Source organism: Prionailurus viverrinus, chromosome D1 (genome assembly GCF_022837055.1).
Source record: "Prionailurus viverrinus isolate Anna chromosome D1, UM_Priviv_1.0, whole genome shotgun sequence".
Lineage (NCBI taxonomy): Eukaryota > Metazoa > Chordata > Mammalia > Carnivora > Felidae > Prionailurus > Prionailurus viverrinus.
The window spans coordinates 59,643,080-59,659,532 of record NC_062570.1 but is presented as its reverse complement, the minus strand read 5'-3'; the positions used below and the strand labels follow the sequence as shown (position 1 = coordinate 59,659,532).

At 48.0% G+C, this 16,453-nt stretch overlaps 1 protein-coding gene across 2 annotated transcripts in view; it reads right to left on the bottom strand.

The window, feature by feature from the left end:
* The window catches only part of CLPB (caseinolytic mitochondrial matrix peptidase chaperone subunit B), a 143,034-nt gene that overhangs the window by 16,721 nt on the left and 109,860 nt on the right, over positions 1-16,453 (bottom strand). For both annotated transcript variants that reach the window (XM_047878206.1, XM_047878207.1), the window contains one exon: positions 8,111-8,225. In XM_047878206.1, the coding sequence (XP_047734162.1) occupies positions 8,111-8,225 (115 nt within the window). The remainder of the gene's footprint in view (positions 1-8,110; positions 8,226-16,453) is intronic.

Below are 16,453 nucleotides of genomic sequence, written 5' to 3'. Positions count from 1 at the left end.
GCCTCAGCAGGAACAGATGGAAGTGCAACCTTTTGGGAGATGCTCTCTGTGAATCATGAGGGGGGCCTGAGAAGACACTCAAGTCTAGCTTCTCTAAACTAGCTGATCCAGCCCTATGGAAGGCTTGGTTCTCAGGGGAATCCACTGGCCTCACAGATACCTGAAGGCTGGGAATGACAAGGGGCAGCCCAAGCCTGGCTGAGAGGGAGTCCCCAGTGTCCTGACAGAAATAAGAACCTGTGGGTAGGGGCTTTGGGGAACGTAGAGATACAAGATGGCAAAGGTTAGACTGTGAACATGATGTGTGGATGTGTTTTGGGGCAGGGGTGAGGCAGGGGTCATCTGAAAGGAGTCACATTCTTTAAAAAGTTGGGTGAATTGAGAGTGTAGGCTGAAAAGCTGAGCATGAACTGGGTTCAGGCTTCTTGGGGTTTTGGGGGGAGAGAGAAGTGCCCAGGCATCACTTAGATAGGTGGCCTAGGGGAATTTGGGATCCTCCAGGTGTCATGAAGCTGAGGTTCTGATCTTGATTTCTCTTTCAGGAAAGCTTCCCGATCACTGAGAGTTGCACATTGCTGGGCTATGCAGTTCAAAAGCGCCATGGAGAAGGTGGAATTGGATTATGCCTGGGGCCATCTTTTCCCCTTCTTTTCTAATAATGCACCTGGGAGAGAGCTCTTTATAATGCCAGGCAGACTCCACTGCACAGCTGTCCCTGGCCAATTCTGCCAGACCCAGGGTATGGATCTGGGGTGGGCTTGATCTGGTCCCCCTGTGAAACAGGCGAAATGCCAACCATTAAACAATTACAACTCTGGATATTTCTAATAATATCTGAAGAGAAAAACGACCAAGCAGATGGAGTCCGACAGAATGAAAAATGGAAGCAGCTAGGAAAGACTGAGGAAGCCAGGCCTCAGGGTGTGTGGTTGGCAGGGTAGCTGATGACCATGGCTGGTCCTGTTGGGCTGGGGCAGAGGCTGGGACAGAGACCCTGATGGGCCACTTGAGATGTGCCATAGGTATTGATGTTCTCGCTGTGGACCAGCAACAGCAACTTACTCTGCTAGCACTTTCCAGTGTATCAACAACTTGCATAGACATAACTTCATTTGAGCCTCATTATGACAAAGCAGGCAGGGCAGGGAACTTGATTCCCTTCTTATAGATGAGGAAATATGTGCAAAGAAGTTAGGTAACCTATTCAAGTTACACAGGTAAATAAATGAAGACCCTGGGCTTTACCCCAAATTCTGGCTAACTCTGGAGCCTGAACTGGTGCTTCAAGAGTTTAAAGAAAGAAGTTGGCTCTCCCTGGCCACAGCACCTTCTCGTACCCTAGCCTCACCCAGAAAACTGTCTTTTCTGTAGTCTTCCAGTCTGGCTCATTCAGCCTTTGACACATGGCTTCAGGAGCTCCTGTCCTCCAACAGTCTCCTGACAACTGCTCTCTGGGCTAAGATGGTGTCAGGGTCCCCGAGTGGGCAGCTGAGCCCCTTCCCTGGCCGGTCCCATCTCTGTGAGCTCCAACAGGCCCGGCTGCCTCTACACAGGCTGGGCGAGCAGCAGTGCCTCCTTGCTGTGTTCTTCCCCTTAGCAGAATGCCTGCCTTCTCCTGGCCATGCCCACCACCACTGGACCATCTTAAAACTCACATGCAACAACCTTTTTGATTAACTCTACCACCCCACATCTACTCCATTAACTCTCGGGGTCTGTATTCCCTGGTCGACTTTCACCTATGGGGTGGTATAATAGACGTGGTAGAAGTTATAGGACCTAGTTTGGAGTCCTGGCTCTGCCACTTACTAGCTGACTGAATCTGAATAAAACACTTATTCCTGTAGAGCCTTATTTCTTCATCTGTGAAATGGGAGTAGTCAGACACATGCTAAGCCAGCCCCACATGTAGATGAAATGAGTCTAGGGTTATGAAGGCACTCCGTAAGAGAGGATAATCAGAAAAGTACAAATAACGGTAGTCAAAGCAGCTGCCGCCAGCTTTGGTATTTTATAGATATCTTTTTCATCCTTATGCTAGTCCTGAGAAGTAGGTATTGTCTCCATTTAAGAGGAGACTAGGGCTCAGTAAGGGGCAGCGTAAGGGGTTTCATCCACCTGTGCCCTTGCTTCCTGGAGGAGGGTGTTCCCTGCTCAGACTGTGTAATCTGTGGGAGCAGATGCTAGGAGTTCCATTTCCTGAGGGACCCTTGGGACTAGCCCAAAGGTGGTATAACATTGCTGACTACATGAATTAATTCTTGGTCATTCTGAAATCACAAGGAGGAAAAAAGAGATGCTTCAACTTCCATTTTACAAACGAGAAGAGTAAGGCCTGACCCAAGAGTTTGTTAGTGCTCCAAATGGTTACTACTACCCTTGGGGGAATAAGGCTTCCTCTCTCTTCATAACCCCTCTCCAGGCAGCCTTTTCCATTTGTGCAGCAAACAAGCTCTGAGCCAGGTGCTGGGATACCTAAAAAGACACCTAAAGTAAGGTCTGTTCCTTTCGGGTGAATGCTGCTCTGCCAACTGTGGGCTCCAAATGGAATGGGAACACTGGGAGAAGTGCGGGAAGAGCCATTTGCATCTGGGCGAGAATGATGAGAGGGGACTGCCAGGCAGTAGGGGTATGATGGAACATTCTAGACAGAAAGAACCATCGTATGGCAAACTAAAACAACAGGAGACAGCTGCCTCTGTCCGGCTCAAGGTTCTGGGGCAGTCTGGGTGGGCTGACTCCTCCTTCCTGATCAGTTCTAGTGATCTAGTGTGGGAGGTTTTTTTAGCCTAACCTGGAACACGTTTGTCCCATGCTTGTGGCATCTCCTATGGGAACGAGTCCTTAAGAGGGACTCCTGTGGTTGAGTCACCTGCACATCTATTAGCAATCTCCTGTCTATACCTTATAGGTTCAAGGAGCACAGCAAGTGCTCAAGAAGTACTTGCTGGATGAGTGGATACTGATTGAAGCCTCAGGCTGAGAGGGTGATGAGAATACAGTTCTCTCCTTTTTTTTTTTTTAAATGTTTAATGCTTATTTTTATTTTTGAGAGAGAGAGAACAAGAGAGAAACACAGTGCGAGCAGGGGAGAGGCAGAGAGAGAGGGAGACACAGAATCCGAAGCAGGCTCCAGGCTCCAAGCTGTCAGCACAGAGCTCGACACAGGGCTTGAACTCACAAACTGCAAGATCATGACCTGAGACGAAGTTGGACACCTGACCGACTGAGCCAACCAGGTGCCTGAGAACGGTTCTTTTCTTAGTCTCTAAGGATTAGTGTTTCTGAAGGCAAACAATTGCTACTGAGTGGTTAACACATAAAAAATGCAAAGACTGGCTTTTGCGAAACCCCCCAACCCCCGCTCGTGGGTGTACTGGGGTAGGAATCACTAGAAGGATCACCCTTCCAGAAAGAGGACGGGTTGAGAATCTGTGTTGAGGAGAGGCTAAGTGTGAAGATGGGCTCAGGCTTAATTCACTTGAGTTCAGCAATCTTTTATACACCTGTGTGCCCAACCTTGGGGAAAAAGCTGAAGGAGAGGTAGTTCCTGACCTTTGGAGGGAGACATCAAATAGATGCCCTTTGTTAAGTGCACTGATAAAAGATGTCTGTGGGAAGCCCCAAGAATGGGCCCTCTGTCCAGGTGGAGGGCTAAGGAAGGCTTCCTGGAGATAGCCTGGGTCTTGAGTATCTCAGCAGACCAGGGTGGTCCAGAAAACGAGAACATGTGAAGTGGTATGACGTGAAGGTGGGACTGCAAGCAGCTTTCTAAATTAATCATTGCCACACCATGACTCAGGGATGGCCTGATTATATTTCTCAGCTCAGAAACAGGACCCCAAGAGGGGTCCAGAAAGGTATAGGGTGGGCTTGGGTGATTACGTTTTTGGACTGTCAAAAAGAGAAGTGAAGCACGAGACAGTCCACCGTGTGCCACGCAGCCAATGGTGAGATTCTGAATTCGGGCCAGACCCCAGCATGGTAGAGCATTTAAGCTGGCAGAGGTCTCCTGAGGGAGAGTCAAGTGGGAACAGAGCAATGGGTGTTGAGGATGAGCCCCTGGTCAGAGGGAGCTGCAGGGAAGCTTCCAGGTGTGCAGGCTGACCCAGAGCAGAGCTGGGGAATGGCCTATCCACCCAAGGGGCCAAAGGTCAAGTCGTATGTGTGTTGTTATTAACTATCAATATACTCTTGTTCCTAGTATGCTTGTGAGCTACTAGAGGGCAGGCTTACAGCTTCTCTTCTCTCCTCAGAGCATGAGACAGACATGGTGCCCAACCAAACTAATTCAACAAACTGCACTACACATCTACTTCAAAGCTGTGCCAGGAACTGCGAAAACAAAAACGACTGAGGCATGATCTCTGCTTTTAGGAGTCTACAGTCTATTACTTTTGAACTGAGTTAGGCTAAGTAAAAACCAGCCAGAATGTGGGAGATAGGCAGGGCTGGGCTAGGTTGGGGAAAGGGCCAGAAGAAAAGGAATTCCAAGCAGAGAGGGCAGCATCAACAAATGCAGAAAGCAGAAGCAGCTGGTGTATGTAATGCAGAGCTGGGTTGGGGGAGGCATGGTAGAGGAAGGTGGGGCAGCTGCAGGGGTGGGCCTTGTATACTGGTCAGGGCAGCAAGAGCCACTCAAAGATTTTAAACAGGGAAGTTTTTACATTTTACAAAGCTCACTCCAGCTGGGTAGGAGAAGTGGTTATAGGGGAAGGAAAGGAGGCAGGGCGACCAGGGAGGAGGTCACTATATGGTTCAAATGGGAGATCCTGAGGTCCTGAGCAAGGACAGTGGTATTGGGAATGGAGGGGAGAGGGTAAGTTTTGAGACCCGTTTAAGAGGCAAATGCTACAACCTGATATTTGATGGGCTGTTAGGGGTGAGGGAGAGGGAGGAGGGGCAAGGAATAATCTAAGTTTTTATTTTAGGAGATAAGTGAATAGTGGTGCCTTTACTGAGACAGGAGCACAGGATGTGGACAAGTTGGAGGAAGCAGTGGAGTCTAGTCCTGAATGTGCTGAATAGACAGCTCGTTGCTTTTCTGAGAACGGTGGGATGTAGAGTCTCTGAGATCCCAGGAGGTCTGCTCAACAGGGTAGGCATCCTCCCCCTCCCATGACCAACAGTAGCTCTGGGTTCTGTAAGGAGAGCCTCACTTTCAATGCCAAGGCTCTGGCTTGTGGTATGTAGGCTGGCCTTGCTTTGGCTCCAGTGACCCTAGAAGACCAGAGAGGCCATGGGGGCCTAAGCTATGGGGTTGGTGCTTTATCTCCTCCATTTGTAAGGCGGTAACTGTGCGCCAGCCTTGCTAGAAGCCCTGCAGCTGGGGATCACACTGATAAATTCACTGTATTACTTTGCACAAATCAATATCCCAGCACTTACCAGGGGTTGATGTGACCGAAATTGGTTTCAGCCAATTCGTGTGGGTAATAAATGGCCATTTATCAAATCAATTCATTCTGCGGCACTTCTCTGGCTGCCCATCCTCATGGTACCCCTGGGGTGCCAGGCTCCACCCAGCCAGTCCCTAGCATATATCTGACGCTAGCCTAGAGGATCCAGAGAGGCCTGGCCTACCCCTCTGGATGTGCGTCTGTCTCCTATACTTGCTTCAGTCTGGAGATCTTGAAGCACTGGCTGCTGCTTGCCTGCCACAAATTCTGGCCCAGAGAGTACCTCATGCTTCACCTGGGTTGGTAGGTGAACATTATCAGATCTTTATCAGTGTGATGACCAGCCACAGGCTTCTCAGCTAGGCGGGCATACAGTTATCACCATACAAATGGAGGAGATACACAAGCCCACAGCTCAGGCCCCAATACCTGTCTGTCTTTTCAAGGGTCACTGAAGCCACAGCAGGGTCCACCTACATAACACAGGACAAGGTGTAGGACCCTCCCAATCCGAGGCAAAGTCTGGGTAACAGAATAGAGTTTTGGGTAGAGGGAAGCTCTCAGGGCAGGCATTCTGACAGCCCTTCGGAAGTGGGCAACTGAATCATTTACTCCGGCTATGGGCCAACAACAAGGAGAGACAAAGTGGGTGGTGCATCAGAGGTTGGTGTAGGATCAGAGGAAGAGGCCAGCCTGGGGCTGAGACTAAGGATCAGTCTCGGCTTGAAGGAAACAACTGTGGGCCTAATTTAAAGAACATAGTGCCCCACTCTAGCTGGTAAACACCTTGACGACAGGGACTGGAAAGAGCATGTACTTTATAGTCAGTCAGTCCTGGATTTGGCTCCCCAGTTCACAGATGAGAAAGCTGATGCTCAAACAAGCCATGTGTTTAGCTGGAGTTGCACAGCTAAAGAGTGCAGACCTGCTATTTTAGCCCACGTTGGTCTAAATCTCTCCTTCCCATGTCCTCCTCTCCCCTCCCTCCAACTTCTTGGAGCATCACATCTTATGGGGCTTGAGAAGCTGGGGAGAAGCAAGAGGTCAGAGAGGAGGAGACAGCCTGCTGGGAAAGGGCTCTGTAAGGAGCAGAGGAAAAACACTATGATGGCAGCTGCAGTGCCGGCCCAGGTGGACAGGAGACTGCTTTCTTAGCTCTCTGTGCAGGTAATGCTTTTTCCATGGGCAACTCCTCTCTTCAGCCCTCAGGAACTCCCAGGGCTTCCCCTCCCTCCACCTCAGCCACAGCCTTGGCAAAGAAGTAAGGTGTCGCCACCTGTAAGGTGGTGGCTGAGAGTGGATGTCTGTATCCAGATCCTAAAGGGCAGCCTGGTGTGGCTTGGGCCTGAGTAGTGGGGCCTGTGTGTTCAAAAAGCTTTCCTTGGCTCCTGTGTATGCCTCTAGGCAGCCTCCTGACTTCTAGCTGGTGAGGCAGTTCTGGTCCGTGGGCTCCTTTTATCTGCTGATGAGGGACTCATGACTGCCACATGAGTCCCACTGGTGTGTGAGGATGATGGAGACCAGGCTGGGCTGTGTTGCAGGGGTGGCTGCCTTCATTTTTCAATTACTCCTCTAATTGGTATCCTAGGGCTGATATGCTGCTCCAGAATGTCCCAGAGGGGCATCACAATACAGCCTGATGTCTTCTTTTATCACTAAGCCTTTATCAGGTGCTGTCTTTGGTAGTTGCTGGATCACATCTGGTGGGGCCAGATGCTTGGAGAGAAGGGGTAAGCAACATGAATAGAATGTCCTGACACCATAGCGCAGAGGTTTTTAAACACGAGCTGAGCATCAGAATTGCCTACACAGCTTGTTAAAAGTTTGCTGGGCCCCACCCCAGAGTTTCTGATTCCATAGGTTTGGGGTGAGGTCTGAGATCTGCAATTCTAACAAGGTCCTAGAGGATATTGATGCTGCTGGTCCAGAGACCATGCTTTGAGAACCACTGCCTGCTCGTTTAAGCCAGGTGTGGGTTACTCTGCCCTTGCCTCATCTGCCTGAGGACAGCTTCAGAGAGTCATCATGCACCTGAGTCAGAGAAGAGAAGTGAGACCACTATCTTGAGCAGAACCCTAGTTTTATAATTCTCTCTAGTGGGGTCTGCATGGGCAGAAGGGCCATCAGAGTAGGGGTTATACCAGAGAGCATTCCGGCTCCCAGTATGGGACCTAAGAGCTTCTAGGGTCAAGAAGAAAGCGCTTAAGGCTTGTTCAGGGTATTTCTCCTAAAACTGAACCAGATGCTGACAAAAAACACTGAAAAGTGGCAGAGTCCCAGGCTGGGAGACAAAAGAAAGAAGTTCTAGTTCTGACTCAGCTGCCACATTACAAGTGATGGACAAGTTCCTACTCCTCTCTGGGTCTTAGTCTGCCTACCTGAAAAGTTAGGGGTGGGGACAGTGGACCAGATCAAGGTTTGAGTCAGAGTATAGCAAAGCAGCCTTGAGCAATTATTATGAGTGCTCTGTATCTCCGCTTCCTCATCTGTAAAATGGGGATTTACCCTAACCGGGTTGCTGTAAGGACTAAATGACAACATACATGAAGAGCTTATCACAATGCCTGGCACACAGAAAGTACACAACAAATGTTAAGTTGTAATGTTAGTCACTTCTGCCTGGTATGGTGACAGCAGGATGCACACCTCACTGCAGCAGACCATGAGCTCCCCAGCCCTTTTCTGGCACCGGCTGGCATCTTGATACTCACCAGCACCCACTGTGGCGATGGCATTCTCCTGGCCAATGATGTGCTCTTTCAGCCGTTGCTCCAGGGGAAAGCGGCGCCGCTCCTCGGCCTCACGCTTCCGCTGCTTCTCCTGGTACTGTGGGGAGAGAGGGCAGGTGGCTCAGGAGCACAGGGCCCAACAGGATCCCAGTTTCATTCTACCCTGTAACTCAGGGGTAAAAAACACAGTTCTGGGTCTCCAGGGGCCCTAATGCACACTCTGGCTCCTGGTCATTGGAGGCTGGCCCAGTCCTTCCCACTGTCCCCTTGTCCTAGTCCTCACCTCATTCTCCTTACTTTAGTTGGCCACTGCTCAGGAGTCCTGGCTCATCTTGCTAGTAAAATAAGTACTGCTAGTAAAGTAACCCTTGACTCTGGAGTCTGACAGAAGACCTGAGTTTGAATCCTAGCTTTATCACTTATAAGATGTGCTTATCATCTGGAGCAAGTTACTCCCCCTCAGTTTTCTCATCTGTAAATTGGGGATTAAATATGATGATATACATAATGTGCCTAACATCATGGCTGGCATTCAGTTTTAAGTGCTTAATAAAAATAGGTTATTTCCCTTTCCACTTACCCTCTTGAAAACTTTTCTGGTTTTACTTTTTTTTTAATGTTTGTTTTTGAGTGAGAGTGTGAGTGGGGGAGGGGCAGAGAGAGAGAGGGAGACCAAGAATCCCAAGCAGGCTCCATGCTGTCAGCACAGAGCCCGAAGCAGGGCTCAAAGCCATGAACCATGAGATCATGACCTGAATCGAAATCAAGAGTCAGACGCTTAACTGACTGAGCCACCCAGGTGCCCTGTTTTTCATTTTTTTAAAAGTAAGCTCTCCATCCAATGTGGGGCTTGAACTCATGACCCGGAGATCAATGGTCACATGCTCCACTGACTGAGGCAGCCAGGTACCCCAAAAACCTTTTGGTTTTTATTTTAAAAAAAATTTTTTTTAACGTTTATTTATTTTTGAGACAGAGAGAGACAGAGCATGAACGGGGGAGGGTCAGAGAGAGAGGGAGACACAGAATCCGAAGCAGGCTCCAGGCTCTGAGCCGTCAGCCCAGAGCCCAACACGGGGCTCGAACTCACGGACTGTGAGATCATGACCTGAGCTGAAGTCGGACGCTTAACCGACTGAGCCACCCAGGCGCCCCCCTTTTGGTTTTTAAACCAGAGCTATGAACACCCTCCACTTCCATGATACTGCATTTCAATTAAACACGATTATTCACTAATTGCTGTCTGTTTTGTCCTGTGCATGCCATGATGGAAAAGGCAGGGTGGAGAGGAGGACTAGAACCCAGAGGGTTCTAGTCCTCCTCTCCACCCTGCCTTTTCCATCATGCTGAGTGCCTGGTATGTGTCTGGCCCTGGGCTTGGTCCACTTCAGGGAAGGCAGAAGGAGGAAGCCTGAATATGATCACACTGCAGGGAAGAGAGGAGAGCCAGGCCTTGTCCTCAGGGAGCTCTAAGTTGGGAGGAAGGTGAGGCAGGGCCTGTGCACAAATATTTCTCAGGCAGTACTGATCATTTCCCTCCAAAGCATGTGTGCCTATTTCTAGCCTACACCCATCTCTAAAAAACAAACAAACAAAAACCTCCCACTATTGAAAACAAATTTGTTGCATGTTTGTGACTCTGTCCTCTAAATCTATTTATGAGCCGCCTGAGGGCAAGCGCTGTCTTTTACTCCCTGCATGAGTCCTGACACAGCGGAGGCAGCTGGTGAATGTTTGCAAAAGTGAATTTGATGATAGATAAGAGGAAAGAATTGACAGCCAAACAGGGTGGCACAGGAGTCCAGAGAAGGAAGGATACACAAAGCCCAGAACATTCTGGGGAGGCTTCTGGGTGACTGGAGGCTTGAAGCTGGAGTACTGGGCCAGGCAGCAAATGGAGGGCTATCTGGGGGCCAGGCAGGGAGGGTGAGTGCGCAGGTGGGATGATAAAGTGCGCATGGAGCAGGGTGGATGGTGGAAGGGAGCAGGTCTTGGACTGGGACAGAGAGACATGGATCTTCAGGAGGCTCCTTTCCCCTAAGACCCTGTAACACTGACAGCTTTCTAGAAAGAAAGCTGCCAAGGAAAGGCCCTGTCACAAAAGTTGTGGCTACAGATTGCTCTTGCAGGCAGAGTGGATGAAAAATACCTGCTGCTTGGGCAGTGTTTTCCTGTTACAGTAGTGACCTTGACAGAAGTTAAAAAAAATAAATAGCAAACAATCCAATTTTGGCTGTTGCTATCAGTCTGTAACTGAAAGCTCCCATCAGTCCTGGGTTTCATATGGAGCAATAATTCGGCGCCAATCCCAGTGGAGCGACGCTTGCCGGTTGGAATCCAGAGTGTCACTGTGCAGCTCCCTCAGGCGCCACATACATCACCTGGCTCTGACGACTCCACCATATATCTGCCTCCTCCTCCTCCCTGCCCACCCAGCCCCTCTCAGCACTTAGGTCCACTGGGCTGGAAGGCTCTGATGGTGACATGTACACATACTGCCTGGTGCTGCGTTGGCTAGTGGCCTTGCTGGCTTGTAGTCAGGCAGGCCACAAAAGCAGCTTGAGGCAATGGAAGCTGACTGCCAGGGTTTGTTGAGTCTGCTTCCCTTCCTTCTCCTAGTGATGGGTCTCAGAGTATTCCTGCCTCTGAGCCCTTGGTCACACCGCTCCCTCACCACAAAAGTCTTCTGCATTCCCACCTACAAGTGCCCTGGTGATCTCAACCTAAATACCACATTGTCTAAGGACCCTATCGTAAGGCTTCATGCCTGCCCCTGGGACCTCCAGAGCACTTATTTAACTGCCTGTTTGTCTCTCCTTACTCAACCATGAGGTCCTTGGTGACAAAAACCATGTCTTATTCATCTCAACAGCTCCATCACATAGCAAGGGCCTGGCTCACAGAAGGAGTCAATACATGTTGCCAACTGAATGAGGTTACTACTGGGAACCATACAAAGGCACTGCCCTCTAAAAACAGTGTCTTTAATTGTTACAGTTGTCCCCACCTGAAGTTTGTCTCCTCTTCTGGCTCATAGTGGGGCAAGCTGTGTGGCAGAAATAAGCAGCTCTGTTCCATGAAGACCTGAATTCAAACTTCACCTCATCCACTTACTAGCTAGCTGACCTTGGGGAAGTTCATTCAACTCCCGGAATTTTCATTTCCTCATCTCTAATACGGAGACGGTGACTCACACCCACCTTCCAGGGTCCTGGTGGGATGCTGGGGAGAATCAGGTGAGATAACATACACAAAGAACTCGGCAGAGTCTCTGGCACATAGCAAATGTATAGCAGAAGTGGTAGTGTGAGAGACTTAAGCAGAGAACACAGTAGCTGGCCCTTGGAAGGCCTTTGATAAACGTTATTTCTCTCCTTCACTGCATTTTGATAACTATTTAACCCAGTGCTTTCTTGGAGGTGGGATGGGGACACAGGAACCCTTTTAACTAATTTAACCTGTATGGGCTCCACAGATGAAGAGTTGCTCTGGCTCAAGCAGAAGCTAGGAGCCTAGTCCACTTAGATGCCCCACTACCCCAAAAATGGCTCTTGAGGCTCCCTCCTTAGGAAGCCTAGGTCTGTAGGATACAGTCTCAACACCAGCGAGGTTCTGGGGATACCTCCAACTGCACAAGGCAGCTCATCTCTGCCTGCCAGTTTTCCTTATCTGTTAGAAATTCAGCCTCTAGGTGCTTTCCATGCATTGATGTGTGGGGCCTCACAGAACATATCTTTTTCATTTGTCACAGGCAACATGACTTTTCTTGCCACTCTGTTGGTTTGGGTAGGACCCTGTGGTCTTCCTAAGTCTTCTCCAGGGAAACATTTCTACTCCTATAACTCTTCTCTGATGTCATGAGTTTAGTATTCCTGTTATTTTCTTGGGCAAGGGTAAAGGGTCCCTGGCTTTTATGGGGGTGAGTATAGGGAAAAGGTTATACTGTGATCTGGCCGGTTTCTCAGGAGCTTTCTAGATGGTCCCGGGAAAGATCCAACCTGTGGCCTAAATCAGGACACATCCTGATTCTCCCCCAGCCTGGAGTTCTCAATATCTATTCAGAAAAACTTCTGAAAATGGATCGGACTTTTTGATAAAAATATATAGGATGCTGGGATCAAACCAGGTTAAAGTTTACTGCTTCATGGTCTTTTCCTAATGCTTAGCACAGAGTTTGTATTTTTTAAAAAATGTGTTGAATGAAAGAGTGGCCTTTTTTTTGAAGATTTTATTTTATTTTGTAAGTAATCTCTACATCCAACATGGGGCTTAAACTCACAACCCTGAGATCAAGTATCATACTCACCAACTGAGCTTGCCAGGCACCCCTGAATGAATGGCTTTTTGAGGCATCAGCTATGAGCCCAGGCTTGTGAAAGAACATAGGAAAGGAAAATATTTGGTCTGGATATATTCTCTTTGGGGAAGGAGAGAAAGATGGGAGAAGGCACTTGGTAAGGGCTCCATAAATGTAGGCTACTACTGTTTCCGGCTTTTTGAGGAAATGGAGAGGAAGCCTATAGGGACTGAGGTCGAGGCCCTGCTTTGACACAGTTCCACTAGAGGAGAAGATAGGGCAGGTGACCCAGCCTGCAGAAGGAGAGGACACTGGGCTGAGAGCACTAGGAAGAAACCACCCACAAGAGCAGAAGTGGGGGAGTGATCATCTTCTTAATAAAAGCCACATGCAATTAGCTTCAGAAGTCCTCACCTGGAGCCGGCAGCAACCAGCTCCCCATGCTGCATCTTGGCGGATAATCGTGGCCACTGGTTTCTATCATTCTTGATTTAATATGGCACCCCTCCTGGCTGTGAGTGCATTTACAGGAAAGGGCTGGGAGGCTGGGGTGAAGCCTAGCTGCACGCCCTCAGCAGTGGGTAGCTGGGATGAGTGGTTCTTTGGGGGAGGGTTACAGGGAGAAGGGGTATGTCAGGCAACCCTATTATTGGGTATCCCTCAAGGAACAGGTCTGACAATGAAAGTGGCAATGTGTTCACTGAAAGGGCAGCTGAGGTGAAGGTGGGAGTGGTGAGTAGACAGAATGAGACCCTGGGCAAGCATGCAATAGGTATCGAGGAGGGAACAGAAGAAAGGCCAAGCTACCATTTACCTCTCATGGGAGGTCAGGGTCACAGAGCCCACTTAGGCTGCTCTCAGATATACTCAGATATGCCCCATGTTCCTGACGCTGACCCCAATTCGCATCTCAGGGCTTCTCCCATGCTCTGAAGCTGCAATGACAGAAAGGACTTGGTAAGAAAGTCACCAAAAGGACAGGGAGCAACAGATGAGACTAGGGTCAGGGGATGATGGAAAGAACGCCGAGTGGGGGAATGATGGTAAGAGGAGCCCAGGAGGGCCACCAAAGAGGCCTGGAGGATGAGAGAGGGACCCAAGGGACTTGAAAATCTCTTGAACTAGCTCATAAAGTATACATCCCTGTAGAGAAAGTTAGGGCACATAGCAGGTGTCACTTCCATTACACTCAGTGACCATTATGTCAGCATCCTGGATTCCATTGTCTTCTCTTCCAGCCCATCCTCCTTGCTGCCAGAGTGATGTTTCAATATGTAAATCAGATCATGTCACTGTGCAAATAGCTGGGTTGATTCAAAGACTGGTGAGAGAAGGTTAAGAGGACTGGCTCAAGTGAGAAGATGAGTTGTGTTCTTAGTGCATCATATCAGGAGGCACAGGATGTTGATTATTTTATAACTGGTGATGTTGACTTTGATCACTGGGTTGAGGTGGTCTGTGCCATGTTTTTCCACTACCATTTTCCCCTTTGTAATTAATAAGTATCCTGTGGGGTGAGGATCTGAGCCTATGTAAATAATCCTGTTACTCCTCAAACTCTCACTAGTGTTAGCATCAATTGCTGAGTCTCATCTGACTGGAAACCAGCTGTTCTAATCCTCCCAGCCATAAGAAGTTCAGTGTATCTCTTCCTCCTCTGCACAGAGATGAAGTACATTAAAGCATGGGTCTACCAGTAGCAAGTAATAGAGATAGAATGCTAACCTTTGCAGTCTGGCTCTAGAGCTTGCACTTTACACCCTGGAGATAACAAAAGACCTGTTTCCTGCCCCAGGGAGTTCACAGTCTATTTAGGGAGATGAGACTTAAAACACTAATCTCCTATTCCTACTTTTAGCATGGGGCTACCTAATGATTTTATTGATATAAACACCAGAAGGTGTTCTTGCCAGAAATGTGTAATCTAAATGTAATCATAAGGAAACATCAGACAAACCCAAACTGAAGGACATTTTACAAAATACCCAGCTTGAACCCATTAAATGTCAAGGTCATGAAAGACAAGGAAAGACTGAGGAACCATTCTAGATTAACGGAGACTACTAAAGAGATATGAAACTAAATCTAATTTGGGATCCAGAATTTTCTTTTCTTGTAAAGATAGTCATTGGGACAAACTGGTGAAGTGTGAATAACACTGACAGATTAGTTAATATCAATATTAATGCCTTGCTTTTGAGGACCGTACTGAGGTAAGAAAATGTCCTTTTAGGAAATACAAGTATTTAGGGATAAAGGGGCATCACGTGTGTAACTTACCCTTAAACAGTTCAGAAAGAATTACCTCTCTCTCTCTCTCTATATATATATATATATAATAAAGCAAATGTGATAAAATGTTAACAATTGGTAATGTGGGTGAAGAATTTACAGAATTCATCGCACTATTTTTGAAATTATGTAAAAATAAAATTAAAATAAATCAGGGTAATGCTTACCCCTGGGGGATGGGCAGTGACTGGAAGTATAAGGTAGGTTTCTGAATGTCTATAATGGTCTGTTTCTTGATCAGCTGTGTTTAGCTTGTGAAAATACAGAGAGCTATATAATTAAGATATATGCACCTTATACAAGTATATTGCAATAAAAACTTATTTAAAAGTTAAAAACAAAGAAAAGAGAAAGCAAAAGCTTGTCCTCATAAAGCACATAGCTCCGTGTCTGGCCCACTGTAAAGCTGCAATGAAGGTCAGATGGTGCTGTCATCCCCGTAAGGCCAAGCACAGGGCCAGGCATGGGGCACATTGGCACTTGAAATGAGATGCAGCAGGGAGCAGGCTGGGAAAAGTGGGGAAAGGGTATCACTTCACCCTATGACAGGAGCAAGATAACCCTCTTACTCTCCTGTGTACCTCACCCCTTGTCTCCAAGAGGGCTTTCCTCAGCACCCAGGTTTACAGCCCAGAATGCGGGCCCAGGGGAGCACTGCATCCCCAGCTATCCCTGAAGCAAATGAAAAAATATGGATACAGGAAATGTGCTTGTGATTCTGTCACTGGGATATGCAAATAAAATATATATGATAGGCCTATCTGCCTAATATTCCTGCCAATTCATTCTCTGGGTGTGATTAAAATGAGCAATAAATTCCTCGTGAGTCTCGGCGGAACGAGGATCCGGGAGTGGAGATGCGGGCTGGCACCAGCACGTCCCCCTCAGCTGAATATTCATCATGGACTAGCTCCCCATATTTTTGTTTTATCTGCCATCGTGTGCACAGAGATATATTTCTACCTCTCTCCTTCGTCTCTTAGTTAAAACATGAAAATGGTCTAAGCTTTAAGTATTAAACTCTCCATGTAACGAAATCCTTCAAAGTGAGATCACAACTACCTTCTCTATGAAGCCTGCCCTGCTCATTCTGCCTGAAGGTGATCCATGCTTTCTTGGAGCCCCCACAAACTCTCTGTGGACCCCTCCTAACATACAAATCAGTCTGTAGGTATCAGAACCAAGGGTGCCTGCCTCTCTCCCATCCTCCATTTCCAGATGGCCAGCTCAGAGGACAGGGGCTGGGGTTCATCCACCTCTGAATCTTCTTAGGGGGCCCAAGGAAGCTTCTGCACAGAGAAAGCAGAGAAACTGAGCAAACCGGCAGCAAGGAGAAAATCATGTAGGCTACTAAAGGTGACAGAGATTCTTTGGGGTGCATGGGTGGTTTAGTTGGTTAAGCATCTGACTCTTGATTTTGGCTCAGATCATGATCTCATGGTCCAAGCCAATGCTGTCAGCACAGAGCCTGCTTGGGATTCTCTCCTCTCTCTCTGCTCCTCCTCTGCTCACTCTCTCTCTCTCTCTCAAAATAAAGAAATAAACTTAAAAAAAAAAAAAAGTGACAGAGATTCTTAAATACGTGACACATTTTAAAAGGCAGAATGAAATTAAAAATTAGGCTTATGGATAACTTGAAAATGGGAAAATTTTCAAGAAATCATATTAAGCAGGGCACCTGGCTGGCACAGTCAGAGGAGCATGTGACTCCTGATCTCAGGGTTGCGAGTTCAAGC